Source organism: Sminthopsis crassicaudata, chromosome 3 (assembly GCF_048593235.1).
Source record: "Sminthopsis crassicaudata isolate SCR6 chromosome 3, ASM4859323v1, whole genome shotgun sequence".
Lineage (NCBI taxonomy): Eukaryota > Metazoa > Chordata > Mammalia > Dasyuromorphia > Dasyuridae > Sminthopsis > Sminthopsis crassicaudata.
Window position 1 is genome coordinate 633,810,791 of NC_133619.1, and position 23,514 is coordinate 633,834,304.

Here is a 23,514-nt window from a genome sequence, read left to right on the forward strand (position 1 = left end):
TTTTCTGGGGGAGAGGGTGGGGGGAAAGGAGGGGAAAAGTTGGAACAAAAGGTTTTGCAATTGTCAATGCTGAAAAATTAGCCATGCATATATCGGGTAAATAAAAAAGCTATTTAAAAAAAATAGGATTTAAATCTCCTCTCTGATCTTCCTTCATCTGTGAAATGGGGACCATGTTATCTGTTAGGTTACCTCCTAGGGTTGTTCTGAGACTCAGATGAGACAATAAAGAGAAAGAGCTTGACACACATTGAGGTCCAATAAAAATGTCAATTACTATGATCAGAAAGACCTTGATATGTCAAAGGATCTGATGACTTAATTTTGCCAATTCTTCTTTTCTGACCTTGGACAAGATCCCTTTGTCTCTTTGTGCCTCAGTTTCTTCTGTGAAATGAGGTGGCTGAATGAGATAATTAATCTCTCAGAACTTCAGATCTGTGATTTGTAAATCAACTAAATGCTACAAGCAGAGAGAGTTCAAATCCAGCCTGACACTGATGTGGTTTATAAGGTGAGATTCAGGCCCAAATGATGTGGTTTGAGGGCCAAAATGATGTGGCTGCTGTAGACACCAGATAATGGCAGGCACCAAATGCTGGGGTTCGGTCATGTGAAGAATTCCCAATGGCTGTTCTCTTTGGCAAAAAGTAGATTTGTTTACGGGAGTAGGTTACAGACAAAATGAAGGGATGTAATAGAAACCAGAAATGGTGAATATGAAATAGAGTGGGAGAGCACATGACAGACAAGCTCCTCAGGGGAACTCACAAGGGAGCACCCCATGAGGTTGGGACACGCCCTTAGCGGGCAGACTGAATCCTGAAAGGGACTTAGCACCCTGAAAGGGTTAGTTAGTGTAAGGAGGAGAAGTGGGGTTGGGGAGCACAGTGGAGATGGGGGAGATACCACGAGTCATGGGGGGGTAAGAAGAAAGTCACCCCGAGGCAGAGTATTGTGGTGGACTGACCCAGGAGGGCAGTAGCCATGGGATGGCCCACAAGTAAGGAAAATTTAACCTCAGGGACATGACTGGGATTTCTGACAGGGCCTGGCAAGGTGAGACTGCTCGAGACTCTACAGAGTGGGGGTCTGACATAACGTGGATTTCAGACAGGAGGACCTCCCCAAAGGGGAGACCATAGAGCTAAACTGATCTCTATCAGAGCCTTCTGCCTGCTTGTCTCAGGGATCAATGCTTTAGTTTCTCTTGTTCCAAAACACCATTCAGGACCTCATCAATACTTACCAACTGTGTGACCTTGGGTGAATCATTTAACATGTATTTGCCTCCATTCCTCATTTGTAAAATGGGGCTAATAATAACACCTACTATGCTCTAACTCCCCTGTTCTGAATACTGACCTTTCTGGCTTCCTTTAAGTCCCAATTCCATCTTCTTTAGGAAGCCCTCTGCAGCTCCTCTTAATTCTAGTGTTTTTTTCTTCTTTCAATGATTTCTTATTTGTCTTGTACATAGCTGGGTCTGAAGTCTGAAAGACTCATCTCCTAGAGTTCAAATCTAGCTTTAAATCTAGCCTCAGATACTTCCCAGCTGTGTGACCCAGGGCAAATCAGTTAACCTGGCTTGCCTCAGTTTCCTCACCTGTAAAATAAGCTGGAGAAGGAAATGGCAAACCACTTGAGTATCTCTGCCAAGAAAACCCCAAAGGGGCCCAGGAAGAGTCAGATATGACTGAAACAACTTAACAATTTGTCTCCCCCATTAGACTGGAAGCTCTTTGAAGGCAAGGACTATCTTTTTGCATCTTTTCTTATCCTTATATTTAGCACAACCCCTAGCTATAACCTGGCACATGATAGGTGCTTAATGAATGTAAATACATTGATTAAATGAATGAAAAGGTTGCTATGATTAGATAATATTTATAAAGTGCTCTGTAAATATAAGCCCTTATTACAAATATCAGCTATATTACGAAAAAAGCTAAACTTCTGTCACTCCTCAGCACTGCTCTTAAGAAGAACTTCTTGAGGGGATGTACTGGGTTGGAGTCAGCCCACGCCTTTCTGAAGTTGTACGGCACAAGTTTCCATTAAGGCTGGAATCAGCCATTTGAACATGACTGATGATGGAGATATTTTCTCTGAGAGTTGAGTTGAGAATCATTTATTTTTTTTTTCTCACAGCATTCTCTTCCCTGGTGATATCAGTAATTTTATTTAAGTTATAAATAGGACCAAAGCTAGAAAAAAGCAACCCTCCAATATTTCATCTTTTTTTACTCTGGCCTTATAAAGTCAAGTCTGAGTCACAGAACAGGAGGAAACAAGAAGGGCAAGTTTTCATTCCACTCAAATGTTCCTTCATCTTTGTCGTGTTCAAAAGCATCACATGGCAAGCCCTCCTCCCCAGGGATGCGGGTGTCTCCTGCAGGCGCAGGAACCAGGTAAGCAGTCACCAAAGAATGGAACCCCCTTCTAGGAGAAAGCCTTTATTACATGCGGGGGCCAGAGATCAGTCGAAATTTTTTTTTTTCTTTTTAACATTTAATTCAAGAGACACAATAACCACCACAGTAAAAAAAAAAAAAAATAATAATAATAATAATAATCCAGGTTCTCTCCCCTACAGGGCAAAACCATAGAGAGCCTAGAAACCGAGAAGTATCCTGTGGGTTTAAAAATCCAAACCTTCCACAGGGCGCTCAGTCACCCGGAAGTCAAGAAGTCAGACCCCAAGTTAGAAAGGAGTAGCTGGAACTACCTTTTATGGGACTGAGACAAGTATTTTCTTTTTCTGAGCTTCAGTTGTTTGTTTGTTTGTTTGTTTTCCTCTGAAAATTGAGAGTTGGGGATTTGATGTTCTCTAAAGTCCTTTCCGGGATTTCAGAAACGTTTTTTCCTGCTATGACTCCGATTCGATCATCCTGGGGTAGCATTTGGAGTTCACTCTTCAGGACCCATACTAAGGATAAACTGAGGAATCCAGAATTGGAAAGATGTCCGTCTAGTCAGCAGTGAATTCAGAGGTTTCAAAGGTTGGTTTTTTCTTCAGGGATTTCCCCCCTTCATTTAAAAAACAAAAAAGTCAAAGATATAAACTATACCAGAGTTCAATTGTCTCTTTCATAGCAGTGAGGTGAAAGCAGGGCTGGAGTGTCCAAAAGTTGCACCCACTAGCTCCAGAAGACGTGTGTGTGTGTGTGTGTGTGTGTGTGTGTGTGTGTGTGTGTGTGTGTGTGTGTGTGTGTAGTTATCTCTGTGTGGCTGCTTTTACATAGTATAAGCCACCCAGTAGATAACATTGACAGCAGCAAAGGCTGCTGGGAACACTGCTCTGGCATAGACATCTATGGTGTCAGCATCAATGGGCTTGAAGAATGATCTCAAGCCTCCTTTTTTCCCAGCTGTGGATCCCTCCTGCTTCTTCACCTCTCCTGTCTCCACTTCCACTGAACGATAGGAGCCCATAAGATTGCCTGGGATTTTGTGCTGACGATGGGAAATGGCCAGCTCCTGATTGATGCCCGCCGCGGAGAGGGAGAACAACACAATGGCATTCTTCACGTTGATCTGAAAAGGATCAGAGGGTCACAGACTGAGACCTAGAAGGCACCTTCAATGCACCGAGTTTAACCCCCTTCTTTTACTAACTAAACTTCCATTTCCTAGGTTCCTCATGGGAGTGAGTGCCTCCAAGTGAGACACAGTTAAGTGACTTTTCTTATCCCAGGAAGGATTTGAATCCAGGTTTTTTCTACTTAAAGTAAGGAAGCCCTAACCATTATGCAATACTGCTTCTCTCTGGAGAATGTCAACTAATGCTTGGGGAGAGGAAAATGACCTACGATCTGTCTGTTGCTGGAGCATGCACACTGCCCCTGCTGCCCCTTCTTAGCCTTGAGTCACTAAGGGTGGAACTGATTGCTCCTATTCAGTCAGACAATTAATTAGCCTATTAGGGACACAAGTGCCCACTGGGTGCTAGGATGGATGTGCTAGCCCTGGAATAAAGAAAGCATTAAGAAGAAAGCTAGATTTGGAAGGATAGAGTATTACCACAGGGTCTTTAGTATTTTTAAGAATCAAAGAATCTCCAAGCTAAAAGGGATTTCAGGGGTTGAGTCCAATATAGGTTTATTTTTTTTCTTTCCCTGAGGCAATTGGAGTTAAGTGACTTGCCCAGGGTCACACAGGCAGGATGTATTAAGTGTCTGAGACCAGATTTGAAACTCCTGACTTCAGGGCCAGCATTGCACCATCTAGCTGCCCCCAATGTAGTTCTAAATGTGACTCAACAATTTTCCTAACAAGGGGTTCACGAGCCTCAGCTGAGAGCAGTCTCACTACTTATCTGACCTAATTGAGTCAATATCAAGCACCTACTATGTGCCAGCAGCTGTGTTAAATGACTGCAAGTTGGGAGAAAGCACCTACTAATGAGGAAAGAAAGAAAGGGAACAGGCATTTATTAAGCACCTATTATATGCCAAGCACTATGTTAAGCACTTTAAAAATATTATTTCATGACCTTCTTTCCTGATCAATATTTTGAAGCGTTTCTTTTATTTTCTGTTTCATGGTCTCTCAAAGATAGAATGGTTAATCACTGAGAAAATAAAAATAAAATAAAAGGAGAGGGAGAATTTAGAATATATAATCTGAAGATACTGTGACTAAATGAACTCTAAGATCCCTCCTCACTCCAATTTTTATTGATTTTATTTATTCATTTTATTTTTTGCTGAGGCAGTTGGGATTAAGTGACTTGCCCAGGGTCACACAGCTAGGAAGTGTTAAGTGTCTGAGGTCACATTTGAACTCGGGTCCTGCTGACTTCAGGGCTGGTGCTCTACCCACTGCACCACCTCGCTGCCCCAGTCTTTCCATATTTTATTGTGGAGAGCCCGTATTGAATAAATCCACGCATAGGAAGAGCAGGTCTCAAGTAATACCTGGAGGGGCTCTTCCTGTACATGGACCTATTCAATATTGGCCCTCTACATCTTGCTATTCTCCATGTACTCTGTGAGTCAGTGACACTGGCCTCCTGCCTTCCTCAAACATGGCCCTCCATCACCCCCCTCCAAGCTGCCTCTGAGCTTCCCTGGCTTCCTTCAAGTCCCAGATAGTCTTGCCATCGGACCCAGATGGCTCTGGAGGAGAAAGAGAGGTGCTACAGCTCTCCCTTGCTTAAATCCAATTTATTTGCATGTTATGACATCACTTCTCTGATGTCCACATCGAGAACAAAGGACAAAGAAGTTCTTCCTTTTAGTCCTGACTCAATTCCTTTCCTCTATTGATTCTTTCTAATTTCTTCTGTGTGTAGCTCTTGGATATGGCTCTTTGCACGTTGTCTCCCTGCTCCATCCCTAAGATTGTGAGCTCTTTGAGGGCAGGGACTGACTATTGGCTTTTTTTGTGTTCCCAGTGCTTGTCACAGTACCTGGCATATACTAGGTGCTTAATAAATGTTTGTTAGCTGTTCTTTGCCTTTCTTTGTATCCTAGAACTTAGCATAGTGTCTGGCAAACAGTAGGCACTTAATAAATGCTTTTTTACTGTGGAAATTTTTTCTGACATCAAGTATAAATCTACTTCTCCCTTAACTTACACCCATCAGTCAGCCTTACCCTTTGGAAGCAAAGCAAATTGCATCTGTGTTCTCCATGGCATTCCTTCAAATACTTGAAGGTGGTTGCCATATTCCCTACATACCCCACCCCCCAAACAATCTCAGTTCCTTAAAAGTAAGAATTTGTAAAAAGAAGAGGAGGAGGAGGAGGAGGAGGAGGAGGAGGAGGAGGAGGAGGAGGAGGAGGAGGAGGAGGAGGAGGAGGAGGAGGAGGAGGAGGAGGAAGAGGAGGAGGAGGAGGAAGAGAGGAAAAAAGAGAAGAAGGAAGAAGAGGAAGAAGAGAAGGAGGAGGAGGAGCAAGAAGAGGAAGAGGAGGAAGAGGAGGAGGAGGAGAAGGAGGAGGAGAAGGAGGAGGAGGAGGAGGAGGAGGAGGAGGAGGAAGAGGAGGAGGAGAAGGAAGAGGAGGAAAAAAGAGAAGAAGGAAGAAGAGGAAGAAGAGAAGGAGGAGGAGGAGCAAGAAGAGGAAGAGGAGGAAGAGGAGGAGGAGGAGAAGGAGGAGGAGAAGGAGGAGGAGGAGGAGGAGAAGGAGGAAGAGGAGGAGAAGGAGGAGGAGGAGGAGGAGGAAAAGATTCAGCCCTGTTAAAGCTAGAGATATCTCCACAGAATGGGCTGGTTTATTTATTTTTTGTCTGGGCTGTGACTTCAATTCTATATCAGGCTCTCAGTGAATCATCTCCTTTGCAGGTAATAGGCACCTGCTCTACTACCTAGACCAGTGTTTGAGGCACTGAGGACATAAGTTACTGTTACCCAGACTCTCTCCAGATCCCTCTTCCTTTACCCAGCCTGCCTTATTAAACTTCTATCTTGCAGTCCTCCTCAGACTGGTGTCTCCTTTCCCAGGACCATGATTTTAGCAAGGACCCCAGCCATGTTTCCCCTCATTTTTAACTGGACTCTCTCTGAGCTCCTTCCCAGGCTGCATTGCCTTGTTTAGGTGACCTTCCTCCCATTCCATCCTCCATCCCCCATATCCTTTCATGTGCTGTATTCACTATTAGAATGTGAGTTCCTTGAAGGGAAGGACTTTCTTGCTTGTTTGTATTTGTATCCTGAGGGCTTAGGCCAGTGCCTAGAACACAATAAATGCATATTAACACACCATCTAGATCTCTGTTTATCTATCTGTATTTATAACCTCTATCTCTATCATCTCTATTTCTATATATTTATCTGTCCATCCATCTATCCTTTCTTTCATCCATTTTATATATTATCTGTGTCCATTCATCTTTTATTTATATTTATACTTTCTATCATCTCTATTTCTATGTATGGATGTATGTATTTACCTAGCTATCTATCCACATTCTATCTGTCCATCCCTCCATCCACCTTATATGTCACCTACCTGCCTATCTATCTATTTATCTATCCATCCGTTTATCCTTTCATCTATCTTAAGTATCTATCACCCATTTATCCTTCCTTCCATCCATCTTAAATATCATCTATCTATGTATCTCTGTAACTTGTCCAGAGTCAACCAACCAATGTATGTCAGAAGCAAGGCCTGAACCCATGTATTTTTGCCCCAAAGGCCCCCACATTTTCTCTCTATTTTTCTGTTCAGTTTGATTCAATAAGCATTTAGTATGTGCCTGCTATGGGAAGAAAAAACTCTGCCTCTGCCCACCAGCAGCTTCTATCCCCGGCATCCAGGATGCCCATTCTCCTCCCATGTTGGCACAGGGACAACCAGCTCCCAACCACTTATGCTGAGAATTGGCACCAGGCTCAGAGTCAGGCTGCACTCAGTGGGAGGGAAGGTACAGAGCAGCATCTCTGACAGTTTCCTAGGAGCAAAGGGGCCTGTCTTTGGGCCTGGATGCCAAGCAAAGGGAACCGCCTACTGGGAGGGCCTCCGAATCCTGCTCCCTAGGATGCTCACCTCACTGCTCTGCTTCGTGACCTTCAGCTTGGCCTTTTGCTTCTTCATATAATCTGCATTGAAGTGGGCAAAGGCATACTCCACCAGTGCGGCAAACACAAACACGTAGCAGATCCAGAAGTATACATCCAGTGCTTTGATGGCCGATGCCCGTGGAAGGGAAGAGCGCGCACTGACCATCAGTGTGGTCATTGTCAGCACTGTGGTGATACCTGGAAGAAGGCAGTCAAAAGAGCCAGTCAGATTCAACGAGCATTTATTGAGTGCCTACTGTATGCAAGACACTCTGGTAGCCACTAGGAAACACAAAGACAAGAAATAAAAATAGTCCCTGTCCTCAAGAAAGGAGAGACGGAAGAGAGAGCAAAAATTTATTAAACACCCTCTGTATGCCCGTACTATGCTAAGTACTTAACAACTATTATCTCGTGTGATTGTCACAACTCTATGAGATAGGTGCTACTGTCACCCCCCATTGTTGAACAAACTAAAACAGACAAATATTAAGTGACTTGACCGGTAGTAAATATCAGAAACTGGAATTGGAGTCAAGAAGATCTGGATTCAAAACTGTGGAAGCTCAGCTATTTCCTAGCTTTATAATCCTGGCTAAATTACTCAACACTGAGTCAGTTCCCTTATTTGTTAAGTGGGAACAAATAATAAAACCCACAGGTGAAGATCTAATGAGTTAATGTAGCTGAGGGTTTTTCAAATCTTAAAGGGCTACATAAATGTGATTCATAATAACCATTGCTTTATTTATAATAACAACTACCAATAAAAACAATAAGCCATTTAATCTCTCAGTACTTTGGACAGCTCTCAGAGATTACAAGTGGAAGAAAAGGTACCAACTGCATTAGCAGAGGGAATGTCCTCACCCCTAAATTCCTCATACTAATGAAATCAAGTTCTTGTCCCTATCCCCTTTGTTTCTGTTCTTGTTATTATTATTATCGCATCCACTGCAGTGGAACATGAAAATACTATTTGCAGGGAAATATATAATCAATAAAGGAATGTGGAAAGAATACTAATAACTAAAGGGATCAACAAAGGTTTCCCATTTTAAAAAATGATCATGAAAGGATCGGGGAATTCTAAAAAGCAAACGTGAAAAGGAAGTATTCGGATGTGGGAAGCAGTTTGAGCAAAGAACAAAGGTAAGATGAAGTACCAAGTTTAGGAAATGACAAGCTGAGGAGATTACATGTTCTCTTAGAAACAATAGCGAATGACGGTTCTTAAGCAGAAGAATGATGTGGTTAAGACTTGTTTTTAACAATAATAATAATAGCTACAATTCATACAGCTCTTTAAGCTTTGCAAATTAGTTCATGAATAATAATAATAACTAGCATTTTATAAAGCACATTACAAAATGTTTTATATATAAGATCAAATCTAGTTCTCACAACAACTATTATCATCCCTACTTTACAGATAAAACTGAAGTATTCAAAGGTTAAATAATTTGCCCAGGGTCACACAAATAGTAAGTGTTGAAGGTGGGATTTGAAGTTTAGCTCATGGATTCTAGAAGACTCCAAGCTGATACCTCCTAATAGATATGGTTCTCTTTTGGTGACTCCCCTGAAGTTACCACTTATTGATGTCAATATTCTCTTATCAGAGTCTCTTTTTCACTCATTGTCCCTCCCCTTCTCAGGACACTCAGATGTTTTCGGAGTGATTTGTGGGTTGAATTTTTCCATAATGAAGATGGCCATTGTGAGAATCATGGAACCCATCCTTCCTTTCCTGACTCCCTATAAGCAGCATGATATGATAGGTATGTAGTCAGGAAATCCTGGATTCAATTCTTCTTCTTACCAGTTATATGACGCTGGGTAAGACACTTCGTCTCCATTTCCTCATCAACAAAATGAGGGTATTGGACTGGATGACTCTAAGCTTTCTTTCTTTCAGCTCAAGATCTGTGATCTTTTATCTTTTCCCTCTCTCATGCCCTTGTACTCCTGGTCCTTTCTCTGAGCTCAACCTCTATTTACCTAGTGATACTCTAGCAGGGACGGCAGACTGACTGATCCAGAAGGAGACCCAGGACATGGCAACCAGAAGGATGGAAGGCATGTAGGACTGGATGATGTAGACACCTCGGTTCCTCCGCAGGTTGAAATGTAGACTGAGTCTGGGAAACTGCCCTGCTGTAAGACACAAAGATAAACCCCATTGCTTTATGGCTCTTGGATTACATGTGACCATATTAAGTGAAAAAAAAAACCCAATAGGTTCTGCTCATCCTTCCCCAGTAGCCCATTTATAGGAGAAGGGCTTTCAAGTGGGTCCCTTGCTAACATCTGGCACATGGAAGGGGCTCCTAAGAGCCACACAGAGAAATAAAGACCAGATTTTGACCCTCTATTCTCCCTCCACATCTCAGCCCATTCTGGGGCATAAAATTGTACCGGTCAAACAGTACAGGTCTACCAGAGAAAGCCCCATATGCCACATTGCCACCCAAAACTAGGAGCTCCTCAAAGGACTCAGAAAACAATAGCTCTGATGTTCTGGTAAATAGTGAGGCACAATGGAAAGAGTCAGGGGAGGAGAGTGCTCAGAAGATCTGGATTCAAGTCTTGCCTATGAAACAGAATTGCCTGTGTGATTATGAGCGAGTGATTTCTGCTCTCTTGATTTCAGCTTCCTCCTCTTAAAATGAGAGTGTCAATCAAGGATCTCTAAGGTCCTTTCCACCTCTAAATTTTTGCTCCTAGGAACTCTAGAGTCTTCCTACAATATTATAAATTCCCATCTTTCTGTGGACATCCTCTACCCTTATTGTTGGCTTCATTGACCTTGACTGCTCAGTCCTCAGAGAACGAACAAGCAGAGCCACTCCCAGAATGAGAGAATCCCATGATTTGATGGGTCCAACCACAGATGACCAACAAGTAAGCATCCTCTAATCTTTGTTTGGAGACTTCCAGAAGGGAGGAAACAATACTTGGTGGTCTGTTCCCAATAATAATAATAATCACAATAGCTAGCATTTATATAATCTTAACCATAAATTTATTCAGATTTGCAAAGAACTTTAAAAATATTCATTCATTTTATCCTCACAATAACCTTGAGAATTAGATGCTATTATTATTATTCCCATTTTATAGATGTTAAAACCAAGAGACCTGCCCAGAATCAGATGACTAATAAGTGTCTAAGGTCATATTAGGACCCAGGGTCCTTTCTAGATTCTTTGTGGTACCTAGCTAACACAATGAAATTTAGGACTAGCACTAATTGTTGAAAAGTTTCCTCTTAAGGAGTTTGTGTCTAAGGGAGAACTAGAGACCATTATTGATCACAAAATAGAACATTTTGATTACACCAAATTAAAAAGTTTCTGCACAAACAAAACTAATGCAAACAAGATTAGAAGTGAAGTAACAAATTGGGAAAACATTTTTACAGTTAAAGGTTCTGATAAAGGCCTCATCTCCAAAATATACAGAGAATTGACTTTAATTTATAAGAAATCAAGCCATTCTCCAATTGATAAATGGTCAAAGGATATGAACAGATAATTTTCAGATGATGAAATTAAAACTATTTCCACTCATATGAAAGAGTGTTCCAAATCACTACTGATCAGAGAAATGCAAATTAAGACAACTCTGAGATATCATTACACACCTGTCAGATTGGCTAAGATGACAGGAACAACTAATGATGAATGTTGGAGGGGATGTTGGAAAACTGGGACACTGATGCATTGTTGGTGGAGTTGTGAAAGAATCCAACCATTCTGGAGAGCAATCTGGAATTATGCCCAAAAAGTTATCAAAATGTGCATACCCTTTGACCCAGCAGTGCTACTACTGGGCTTATACCCCAAGGAAATACTAAAGAAGGGAAAGGGACCTGTATGTGCCAAAATGTTTGTGGCAGCCCTTTTCGCAGTGGCTAAAAACTGGAAGATGAATGGATGTCCATCAACTGGAGAATGGTTGGGTAAATTGTGGTATATGAATGTTATGGAATATTATTGTTCTGTAAGAAATGAGCAGCAGGAGAAATACAGAGAGGTTTGGAGAGACTTACATCAACTGATGCTGAGTGAAACGAGCAGAACTAGGGGATCATTATACACTTCAACAATGATACTGTAGGAGGATGTATTCTGATGGAAGTGGATATCTTCAACATAGAGAAGAGCTAATCCAATTCCAATTGATCAATGATGGACAGAATCAGCTACACCCAGAAAAGGAACACTGGGAAATGAGTGTAAACTGTGAGCATTGTTTTTGTTTTGTTTTGTTTTTTCTTCCCAGATTATTTTTACTTTCCGAATACAATCCTTCCTTTGCAACAACAACAACAACAAAATTCTGTTCTGCACATATATATTGTACCTAGGATATACTATAAGATATTTAATATGTATGGGAATGCCTGCCATCTAGGTGGAGGGAAGGAGGGGAAAAATTCAGAACAGAAGGAAGTACAAGGGATAGTTGTAAAAAAAATTACCTATGCATATGTACTGTCAAAGAAAATGTTATAATTATAAAAATTAATAAAAAAAGAAAAGATTTTTTAAAAAAAGAAAAGTTTCCTCTTTCTTTAAGTCTAAATCCATTTATCTACATCTTCTTCCCATTCCTCATAGTTCTGTTCTCTAGGACCAAGCAGAATAAATCTATCTCTTTTTCCATTTGATAGCCCTCCATGTACTGGAAAATGGCTATCATCCTCCCTAAATTTTCTCCTCTCCAGGCTAAACTTCCCCAGTTCTTCAACTGTCCCTCCCATTGCATCACCTTCAGAAATGGTAGGGAGAATGTTGGTTTGGGTATCAAGAAGATCTGGGTTCAAATCTCTCCTCTGATACTGTGATTCACTTCATCTTTCAAAGTCTCGGTTTTCTCATCTGTCAGATGATGAGTGGGATTACATGGTCTCTCTGAGATCCCTTAGAGTTCCAGATGTTGAACCTCATGATCCTTTTACCAACCTGGTCACCCTTCTCTAGACACTGTCCGGATTATCAATTTTCCTTTCTAAAATGGGATACCCAGAACTGAACCCAACACTGTATAATGAGTCCATCCAGGACAGAGTGATTGGACCATTTGCCCTGGGAAGATCCATATGTACTTTTAGCTTCAGTGAAACCCAGGGTGGTACTTAGGTCTAGCAAAAAAAATAAAAAAATAAGAGAAATGACATTTTCTAGAGTTTGGCTATGTTGTTATCATCAACTCCTATGACCTTGGATTTTTTATTAATAAAGTTGGACATGTCCAGTGTTGTCTGAAGCCTTGTTACCTGATTTGAAGTTCATTAGTTCAGTGGTGAACTGATAATTGGTGATGGTAAACTGCGCCAACTGTAGCTTGTCTAAGCCATGAATTTGCTCCTGGTTTTCTGACCAGTAGTACACGATATCCTCTGAAGAGTAGCCATCTACAAAGGAAACCAGACCAATAGAATAGTGAAGGCTAGGTTCTGAAGGCAGCTCCCCAACTGCCCTGTGCTCTTTTGACCAAGAGCCACTAAAAATAACGGTTCTCCCTGAGTGTTTGAGATCATGAATGTTTCACAAAGTAGGGAAAAGCAAGGTGCAATGAAAAGAATTCTAGATTTTCTGCCAGAGGGTCTGAGTTTAAATTTTGATTTTGATATTTAAAACCTGTGGGTCTTTGGGCAAATTATTTCATCTCTTTGGACGATATACAATGAGGAGAAGGTTGGGCTAAAAGACTTTGCCTAGGTCAATGAGAATATTTGTTGATGCAAAGGATCTAGAAACCCAATAAATGAAATTTCCTAAAAGAGACACACTCTTTAGGAACTCAGGAAGGTGTTCCCAGGCCCAGGGAAAATTAAGGAGAACTAACCCTTGTACATGAGAGTATAAAGAATACCAGGACTTGTTTCCAAATTTGGGTTGAACCATAGGGATCCCCAACTGAGTTCCAACACTGGAGGGGTGGGGATGGTTCCCTCTAAGTCAATCTATGTGATTAGGTTCTGAGAACTGTTTAGTGAGAGAAAAGCTAAAAACAAGCAAGGCTTAGACTTCTAGGGAATGTTGGCCAGTACTTTGAAAGTCTGGTTGCTAGAACCCTTGGGCTTCAGGTTTGAATCCTTTTTCAGAAACTTATTAGCTAGATGGCTAAATCTTTAGCTCAATTTCTTCAGCTATAAAACAGATTGGATTTCATGGTCTCTTAGATCCCTTTCAGCTTCAGACTAGTAGAATCAGGAGGTCAATGACTGTGGAGTAGAGAAGATGTAAATGGTGTTTGGGTTACTTGAGGAAATAGGTTCATTCAATCTTATCAAGAGTTCACATTTCTATATGTCTTTAAGAGTATTTTACCCATATTAACCTCATTGGATCTCTCAACCATCCTGTGATGCTGCCATTTTACAGATGATAAAACTGGGATCCAAGAAACTTAGTTCTACTTTTTCGTTTTCTTTTTCCCCCCCTAATTTCTTCTATTTTTTCTTCAAACCTGATCCATAATCTCATTGGTTTGAGGAATTCCTAGGTGAGGAAAAGTCCCTCTACTAAAGCATACTGCCATCTGCTCTTTGAGGTTAGTTGACTTGCTTAAGGGCCCAAAACCAACATCGAGAGAGTCAGGATTTGAACCTAGAGTCTCCTGATCCTGAGATCAATTCTCTATGCTTCATTCACTCAGGCTCACCCAAGCCTGGACAATTCAGGTAAGCCTTGGGTTCCCTTCAGACACAGTGCAGATGGTACAAAGGAAGGTTTAGACAAGACCTTCCCATATTTCTCCAGTTGTCAATGTTCCCTCCTTCTGGAAATTTGCATTTTTTTGTATCTGCTTTGCATTTGCTTGTCTCAGCCCATGTTTTGTTGCACTATTCCCTTCCTTCACTTCCAAGCAGGAAGTAAGCTCATTGATTCTAAGGGCTGGTGGTTTTTTGTTGTTGTTGTTTTTTATTGTTTTGGTATTATCTTTATATTTCCAGTACCCAGCAGAGTACCTGACCCATAGTAGGTACTTAATGAATGCTGATTAAATTTGAATGGGAATGTATTAGAATCTTCCTATCAATTTTTGTCCTGAATAAAGTTGAACGGTCCTGGCAAAAACCAAAATCAACTGATGCAGTTCTTGTATACTCCTAGAATATCTTTTGTAGCTTTTCCCAGGATGCAATTAGCAGACTGTTGAGGGGCAGTATGAGACAGTAGTTAGAATTTTGGACTTGGAGTGAGAAAAATCAATAGTGAGTCAAATCCTACTTTAGGCATTTACTGGCCATGTGACTGGAGAAAGTGCCTCAGTGTCCTCATCTGTAAAATGAGTATTAGACTCAATGGTCTTTCAGCTCTAAATCCACGATCTTATAACTAGAAAGAAGTGGGCCCCTGATCATGCTTCTTGCTCAGAAAGAAAAGCCCTCGTTTGGAAGATAATTTCTAGTTCATAAAAAGTCAAAAATTAGTATGCCCTGAATTTATCATCTTGAATTTGGCCTGTATCTGTCACAGACATTTGGACAAAGAGGTTAGAATGAGATCTCAGAACCATAACTAGGACAGAGTGACTGGGGCTTTGCATCAGAATGCCTACATCCCAGGTAGCATATTTCCTTCCCATTGTAGATTTTTGGCCTAGCAATCAGCCATACCCTGTCCCATGACCTTATTCCTTCATCCAGAATTGGGACATAATCACCATAGTCTCATTGCCATCAGATGCTCTATGGAGCCTGAAACTTCCAGATATTTTCCCTGTCTGTCATTTTTCTAAGAGTTAGTAGGTTGAGGATCATCAGGTGTTTTGCAGACATATGGGCTAGATTCTCTGGAAAATCAGCCATCCCACTCCTGGCAGGGTGAATTTGTCATCATGGGCCTGTTAATAAAATTTTCTCCCAGGAGGAAGGAAAGGACCCTTTTTAGGAAGAGAGTGATGGTTCCATTTCCAAACCCTTTTTGGTGAAATTTGTCTCCTAACATCAAAATTGCTAGTTATGGTTCTGTCTCTTTGCAGGAAGGTGTAGGAGGAAATCTAGGCTCTGTAGGCTGAAGTTTCAGCCCCTAAGAAGCGGTTTCCAGCAGAATCCAGGCTGCTCATCTAGGACTTACAGCTTTCCAGGTCTAGCATACACTCCTGCTCATCCATGGGATACTTGGAGAGGTCCATATCACAGGCCACAGTGGAGGTGATTCTTTTCCCAGAAAAAGAAAGAGAGGATTAGAGAGACAGAGAAAGACACCCTTCATTCAATTTCATCCCTTCTCAGAAAAGAGCCGGGCAGGTCAGGCCTAGGGAGTAGGGAGCACCCACTAGGTACCTTTATTACTAATCACCAGATTCCTATTGACTTGCATAATGACTAAGTACCTCAATTGACTCTTTGGTGACTGTGATTGTAAGATGGCAAACATCAGGCTGAAAACCAAAAACCCAGCCAACCAATTAACAAGAAGGAAGGAAAGATGAAATGGGCCCTTTTTGGAAGAGAACACTCGATTCAGCTTCCAAACATAAATCAAGAAGGGAGGAGAGGGCTGCTATTCAATATGGTATTCAATATGGGAAGGACAAAATTGGGGGGAAAGTAAATGTCCATTGATTAGGAATGGCCAAACAAATAGTGGGACATGAAAGGAAGAATATTAGCTCATCACAAGAATGCTGATGAATATGAAGGATCCAGAGAAGCATGGAAAAATGTATGTGAACTGACACAGAACAGGGCCATGGGTTATCCCACCTCCCCGACTGCTAGTGTTCTCTATCTCAAACTATTTTATATTTAGCTTTCATATATATATATATATATATATATATATATATATATATATATATATATATATACACACACACACACATATATAGTTGTTATTGTTCACTAATTTTTTCAGTTGGGTCTCACTCTTCATGACCTCATTTAAAGTCTTCTTGACAGAGATTCAGTGTTCTGCCATTTTCTTCTCCGGCTCATTTTTTTTTTTTTTGAGACTCAAATATTTATTTTGTTTATTAAGAAAACACAATCACTGCCCAATCATGTGAAAGTGGACGATGAAATGCCTGGCTCACCAAAGATATCTAGAATTTATATTCTTTTAAAGCACAATACATTTGGGGATTGAATTAGCCTGGCAGTCTTTTTTTTTAATTTTTAATAATAGCTTTTATTTTTCAAAATAACATGCAAAGATAGTTTTCAAATCCACCCTTGCAAAACCTTGCGTTCCGAGTTTTTCTTCTTTCTTTCTTCCTATTCCCATCCCCTAGACAGCAAGTTATCCAATATATGTTAAACATGTATAATTTTTTAATACATATTTCCACAATTATCATGTCCAACTTATTTTTACACATGAGGAAACTGAAACAAAAAGGGTCTGCTTAAGATCACACAAGTAGTAAATGTCTAAGGCCAGATTTGAATTTAGGAAGATGAGTCTTCCTAAGTCAAGACTCAACACTATCCACTGTGCCATCTATGTTTATGTGTGTGTACACACACACACACACACACACACACACACACACACACATACGAAGTATTATGGGTCAGAGGTCAGGTCCTCCTGACTTCAGGGCCAGTGCTCTATCCACAGTGCCATTTAGCTGCCCCTATATATATTCATGCAACACATGTGGTAACACAGTGGACGAAATGTTCACCCTGGAGTTAAGCCCAGAGTTCAAATCTGGCATGGAGACACTTACTAGCTGTTTGACCATGAGCAAGTAATTTAACTTCAGTGTTCTCATATGTAAAGTAGAGATAATAATAGCATCCATTTCCAAGGTTTTCATGAGAATCAAATAAAATAATATTTGTAAAATGTTTAGCATGGTACCTCCATATAGTAGGTACTATATAAATATTAGCTAACATTAGCTTCTCCCTCAATTTAAAGTAAGCTTATTGTGAGTAGGGACTGTTTCATTCTTTATATTTTCATCTCCATTGACTAGTATAGTATGTGGTACACTATATATATATATATGTACATATATATATATATGTATATATATATATATAAACCCACTATAGTTTATTTCAGCAAGTATATATACATATATTTATATATATATTATATTTCTATATATAAATATATATTAAATGAACATATATATGTATATGTATATATTTCCTACTTTGTTGAAATAAACAGAACCAAGAAAACCATTCATATAATGACTATAACAATATTAAAAGAAGAACAATAGTGAAGTAGAATGTTGCATAATCATAATGGCTAAGCATAGAGGAGGTGTAAAAAATAAATTTTCTTCTCTTTTTTGCACAGGTGGGGGAAAATATGTGTGGAATAATTTCTATAATCTCTGGCTCAGTTGAGAGGTTAGGCAAGCTTTTTTAAAAAAAAAATTCAATTAAATATTTATAATGTATCTACTATGGGTTAGGCACTGTGCTAAAAATGCTTGGGATACAAAAAGAAGCAAAAGACAATCCTTGTAGCTAGAGCACCAGCCCAAGAGTCAGGAGAACCTGAATTCAAATCTGACTGCAGACATTTAGTAGCTATGTAACCCATAGCAAATCACTTAATCCCAATTACCTCAAAAAAGAAAAAAATAAAATAAAAAGACAGTCTCGGACCTTAAGGAACTTATAATCTAATTATTTCCCTTTTTCCTTTTCATTCTGTATTACGAGGAATGACTTGATGCGTTCCCAGGGAAAAGAAGGAAAGGGGAAGAATATAGAAGACAGAAAAACAAAAGATACTTTTTCTTTCAAGAATTCCTAGCTTCAGTATGGAAATCTTTTGAAAGACTTCTCATGTATAATCAATACCATATTTCTTATCTGCTCAAATGGTAGAGGAGGGGTGGGAAAGAGAGAGAAAATGTGAAACTCAACTTTTTTTTTTTTTTTTTTAATTTTTATTTTTTTCCTGAGGCAATTGGGGTTAAGTGACTTGCCCAGGGTCACACATCAGGCAGTGTTAAGTATCTGAGTATTTGTCTTCCTTCCTTCCTGTGTTATTTTGACATTGTAGACCATCAAACTGCTTAGAGGGTGGTCTCCCCCTGCTTGTCCTTGATGCTGGAATTCTGAAGGACAGTGTTTGTGTGAGCTAAGAATGTGGGAAGAGGGACCTTACCGGATACTATATAGAATCACCCCATTGGGCTGCAGTCGAATAAGCTTGTTTTCCACTGTTACATCATGGAACCAGGCTGATTTGGCATTGACAATGAAGGTGTCTGGGAGCCAGAGCTTGTCCACGAAGCGGCTGTCTAAGCCCAGCGTTTCATTGGTGTGGTTATAAGATAATCGGCTATCTCGCCAGCTCTGATGTAAGAAGACTGTCATGGTGTACTCCTGGAGTGGGGGAAGGGAAAGAGAACCAGAGGCAATGGATCACTCCCACAGGCACACCTATGGCCAGAATCCCAGAATCTCGGAGTTGGAAGTTACCCCAGAGTATACCAAGTTCAACCTACATCTGGACCGGTATACCCTCTCCAACATCCCTGGCAATTGGTCACCCACCCTTTCCTTGAAGACTTCCAGGGATGGAGAACCCACTATTTTTCTTTCTTTTTTATTAAAGTTTTTTTCAAAACATATGCATAGATAACTTTTTGACATCAATCCTTGCAAAAACCTTGTGTTCCAATCCTCTCCACTTACAACTCCCCTCCCCAAGATGGCAAGTAGTCCAATATTTGTTAAACACTGTAGAAATATATGTTAAATCCAATATATGCATACATCTTTATACAATTATCTTGCTGCAGAAGAAAAATCAAATCAAAAAAGGAAAAAAAAATGAGAAAGAAAATAAAATGCAAGCAAACAACAACAAAAGCGGTAAAAATGCTGTGTTGTGAACCACACTCAGTTCCCCAAGTCCTCTCCCTGGTTGTAGATGGCTCTCTTCATCACAAGATCATTGGAACTGGCCTGAATCATCTCACTGCTGAAAACAGAATTGATCATCTATAATCTTGTGGTTGCCGTGTACAATGATCTCCTGAACCCGCTATTTTTCAAGGCAGCTCATTCCACTATTGTATGCCTCTAAGTCAGGAAAATTTCCTTCTATTGAGTCCAAATTTCTTTCCTTCTACCTTCCACCCATTGCTACTGGTTCTGTCCACTAAAGCCAAGAACCTGGCTAATCCCCCTTTCCCAAACTAGTCCTATAAATACTTGAAGACAGGCTACCATAAGGCTCTTCTTCACCAGATTGAAGATCCCCAGTTTCTCTGATCTGTCCTCATCCAACATGATCTCTAAGCCCTTCACCATTCCGTCACCGTCTTCAAATATTCTACAGCCCATCAATATCCCCCTTCAAGGGAAGAGTTCAGGACTGAGCAGGATCCTTCAGGCATGGTATAAGAGCAAAATTCAGAGAGCCCAGCAGCGAGTCAGTACTCCTAGATGCTACTCCTCTCGATGCAGTTTAAGTGGCATTAACTTTCTCATTTGCCTTATTCCCTCATCACTCATATTGGATTTGGAGTTCACTCAGACCCTCGGATTTTTTTCAGGTGAATTGCTGTTTAGTTACACCTTCTCCACCTTGCCATCTGAGTGTCTGCAGTATGCCGAAGGCATTTAAGAGGGCAGAGGAACAGTCTGCCTACGGGTAGCCTTTATGAGAGGGAACAGCAATAGGGTAGAATTACCATGTTAGCTTCTGATATGTGGTCAATGCTGGCGACCTCAAGGGCAAGAGCCACATTCACAGGAGGACCTGAAAGAAGAGAAAAAGCAATGGAGAAGTTCTTTATGCTGGGCAGTCCCCATCCCCCACTATATCAGAGACAGGAAAACCGGCCCATCTGTCCCCATCGCCAGGGAGTTTCGATAATCAAGCACAGGTATCCAAAGGATCCTGCACCAGGGACAGGAGCCAACATTGGTTTCTGGCCAACAGAGTCCTCGGACTTAATAGAAATAATATAATTACTTGTATTTCGATATTTAAGGATCTGGGATTTTGTTATCAGGGGAGGGAGTCCCTCCTCCTTTCATGGATACAGATTTCAAAACCTCCCTATTTCCCATTTTCATGAGTTATTGTGACCCAAAACAATAACATCTTGCCACCTTTGGCCAATGTGGGATAAATCTTCCCACTCTTAGCCAGACTATTCTTTGCACTAAAGACAAAGAGTCTATTACTGGAGCTGTACTTGAAGTCCCTCCAGCCCAGAAGGATCTGCCAGAGCTTGCACGTATCACGGCAGAGAGCGAGAGTCAGTGCAGTGATTCCCAGTGTCAGTGCATTAGAAAGAATGCTGATTTGGTAACTGGATGAGCTGGGACAGCCTCTTGGTCGCTGTTCTACCACTTCCTGAAATGGACTTATTCATCAGGAGATCAGCTCTGGTTTGGGCTCATCCCCATTAGAGACCACTTTGTCAGAGAATATTTATGTTTCAAAGCATTTCCTCATCTGTAAAAGGAGAAGGATGGACTCAATGACCTCTCAGGCTTCTTCCAACTCTAAATCTATATTCCTATGACTTGTAGATTCCTCCAGCTGCTAGTGCCTCCTTCCAATTTACCCAATATCCTGTGTGTGTGTGTGTGTGTGTGTGTGTGTGTGTGTGTGTGTGTGTGTTGTTTGCCTCAACTAGACTTTAAGCTTCTTGAAAGCAGGGACTTTTCTATTTCTGCCTTTATATGCCTCGTATCCAACAGGGTGTCATATATAATAGGTGTTTAATAAATGCTCTTTGGATAGATTAATGCAGGGGTTCTCAAACTACGGCCCTCGGGCCAGATGCTGCCCGCTGGGTTATGGCAAATGGGCTGAGGGACGGAGACAGAGTGTGAGCTTTTGTTTTTACTGTAGTCCAGTCCTCCCACAGTCTGAGGGACAGTGAACTGGCCCCCTATTTAAAAAGTGTGAGGACCATTGGATTGATGGGTTGATTAACTAATAATAACAATAATGCAACAATAATAATAACTAGCATTTATATAGCACTTTAAGGTTTGCAAAACACTTTTACAAGTATTTCATTTGATTCACACCACAAATCTGGGAGGTAGGTAACTTTATCACTCCCATTTTACAGATGAGGAAACTGAGATGAACAGAAGTTAAATGACTTGCCATGGTCTTACAGTTGGTAGGTAACTCAATCTCAGATTTTTCTAACTCCAGGTCCAATGCATCATCCAGAGCACCTTGATGAGCCATACCATATTTAGGAACCCTTCCCTAAATTCCCAAGTAACATTTTTTTTTGTTTAGTCCTCTGGTTTCATGGAGATGGGTAAACTCTCTAAAGCAGCAACCATTGGCCTATAACTTAGAATATTAGATTGTTGCCTTGGCCATTGAGCAGTGTTATGACTTTCCTTGGGGAAGACAACCAAACTATGATCAGTGGCAGGATTGCAACTTGAATCTTCCTGACTCTATCTTTCAAGTAGAATAATAATAGCCATTATTATGATAAGAATCCTATAATGTTAGAACTATGAGGGACTTAAAAGCCATTTAAGTCATTTTATAGTAGAGAAAAATGAAAGCCACAGAGGGATTCTCACTTGCTCAGGATAACATGGAGATTTAGGAGTAGAACTCTCTTAACACAGAAGAGCCTTGTTTCTTTTTATCACATCATACTGACTTTTTTTTCTTAACAATGTTAATTTGTAATTTTTGGCTCTGGGTAGCATAGCTAAGACAAATTTAGTTTGATAGAGGGAACCAGTAAGAAATCTACCCCAGCAACTTACGTAAGGAACTATCCCTTTCCCAGAGTTCTGAAGTATAGATGTCTCCACTTAGGGCGTGGTCTTTAATTGAGGAATAGCTCAAACCCAGAGCCGCCCTCAGTCCCTGAGGAATGGGCTAGCCCATTGTCAACTACAGGGGCTCAGTATGAACTTACTTGGGCTCAAGACAAAGAATCCTTCCTTCCCTTTCCCCACCCCATCCCCAAGTCCCTGTATTACCTCCGATACCGGGCCTGAAATTCCGAGCATAGCCTTCCATTAGATCATCCAGATTGGGGAGCCAGGATATTTCAACATTAGACCCTATGTAGTCTCCAATGTCATTCATTGCTCTAGAAAGAGAGAAAAGAAAATTAGAGTATACTTCATTGGCAGAAGTTATTGCAGAATATGCTATTGTGGGGTTTAATATTTTCCTGTTATGGACCAGAACTCTGATTGTAAGAATAAGGATTCTTACAAGGTGCTAATTCAGTGGAATTGATGAGACAATGGCTATCTAGTTTAGCATAGTCTCTAGTTCAGTATGACTGATTTAATCTTACCATAAATAATGGTTTCCTAGTGATAGAATGATTGGTTATACTCAGTGTGGAGCATATAAGCTGGGAGCCTCAGACAGATTCATTGAGGGTGGAGAAGAAAAAGAACGGGAGGCCGAAGCTCAAGCTCTCAGAGCCAAAGAGAGAGATTCATTTCCATCTTCATCAGCCTTGTGGTCACAGGCCTGGCCTCCTGCCTTCCTCCACTGAAACCAAGACTCCGGAAGCCTTTAAAAAAGCTAGCCCGGGTCTCAGGAAAGGAGACAAGACTTTGAAGGAGATAATAGAGGATTTGGACTTTAACACCTGGCTATTTTTGTGGTGATTACTGAACTGAAAGGAAGGCAGCCCAAAGACCCCCAAGAAAACGCACCCAGAACATTACATTTTCCCAAGTTACATTCAAAACAAAAAATTTACATTTGTTTTTAAAAGTTTTGAATTCTAAGTTCTCTCTCATCTCCACTCACCATTAAGAAATCACTTGGGAAGTTATGCAAAACAATTCCACAAAAATCAAGTTGTGAAAAAAAATAACAGATCTCCTACCCTAATGGAAATAAGAAAAATTAATATTTCTGAAACAAACAAACAACACTTCTATGGAAGTATTTATTTACACAAAAACCCATAGTGGCTCCCAGTTCTCTACTTTTCCCAATATTCATTCTTTTTTATTTTATTTTTGTCTATCTCTCTCTCTATATATATATATATTTTGCTGAGACAATTGGGGTTAAGAGACTTATCCAGTG

General features: G+C 40.6%; 1 protein-coding gene across 1 annotated transcript in view; it reads right to left on the minus strand.

Annotated features, from left to right (window-relative positions):
• Positions 1-2,489: 2,489 nt before the first annotated feature.
• GABRD (gamma-aminobutyric acid type A receptor subunit delta) overlaps positions 2,490-23,514 on the minus strand; it is a 38,820-nt gene continuing 17,795 nt past the window's right edge. The window contains exons 3-10 of the mRNA XM_074306518.1: positions 22,437-22,549; positions 20,147-20,214; positions 18,610-18,830; positions 15,601-15,683; positions 12,792-12,929; positions 9,509-9,664; positions 7,494-7,705; positions 2,490-3,537 (exon numbers count right to left, since the gene is read on the minus strand). Coding sequence (XP_074162619.1) covers positions 3,238-3,537; positions 7,494-7,705; positions 9,509-9,664; positions 12,792-12,929; positions 15,601-15,683; positions 18,610-18,830; positions 20,147-20,214; positions 22,437-22,549 — 1,291 coding nt within the window. The 3' untranslated portion in view covers positions 2,490-3,237. The remainder of the gene's footprint in view (positions 3,538-7,493; positions 7,706-9,508; positions 9,665-12,791; positions 12,930-15,600; positions 15,684-18,609; positions 18,831-20,146; positions 20,215-22,436; positions 22,550-23,514) is intronic.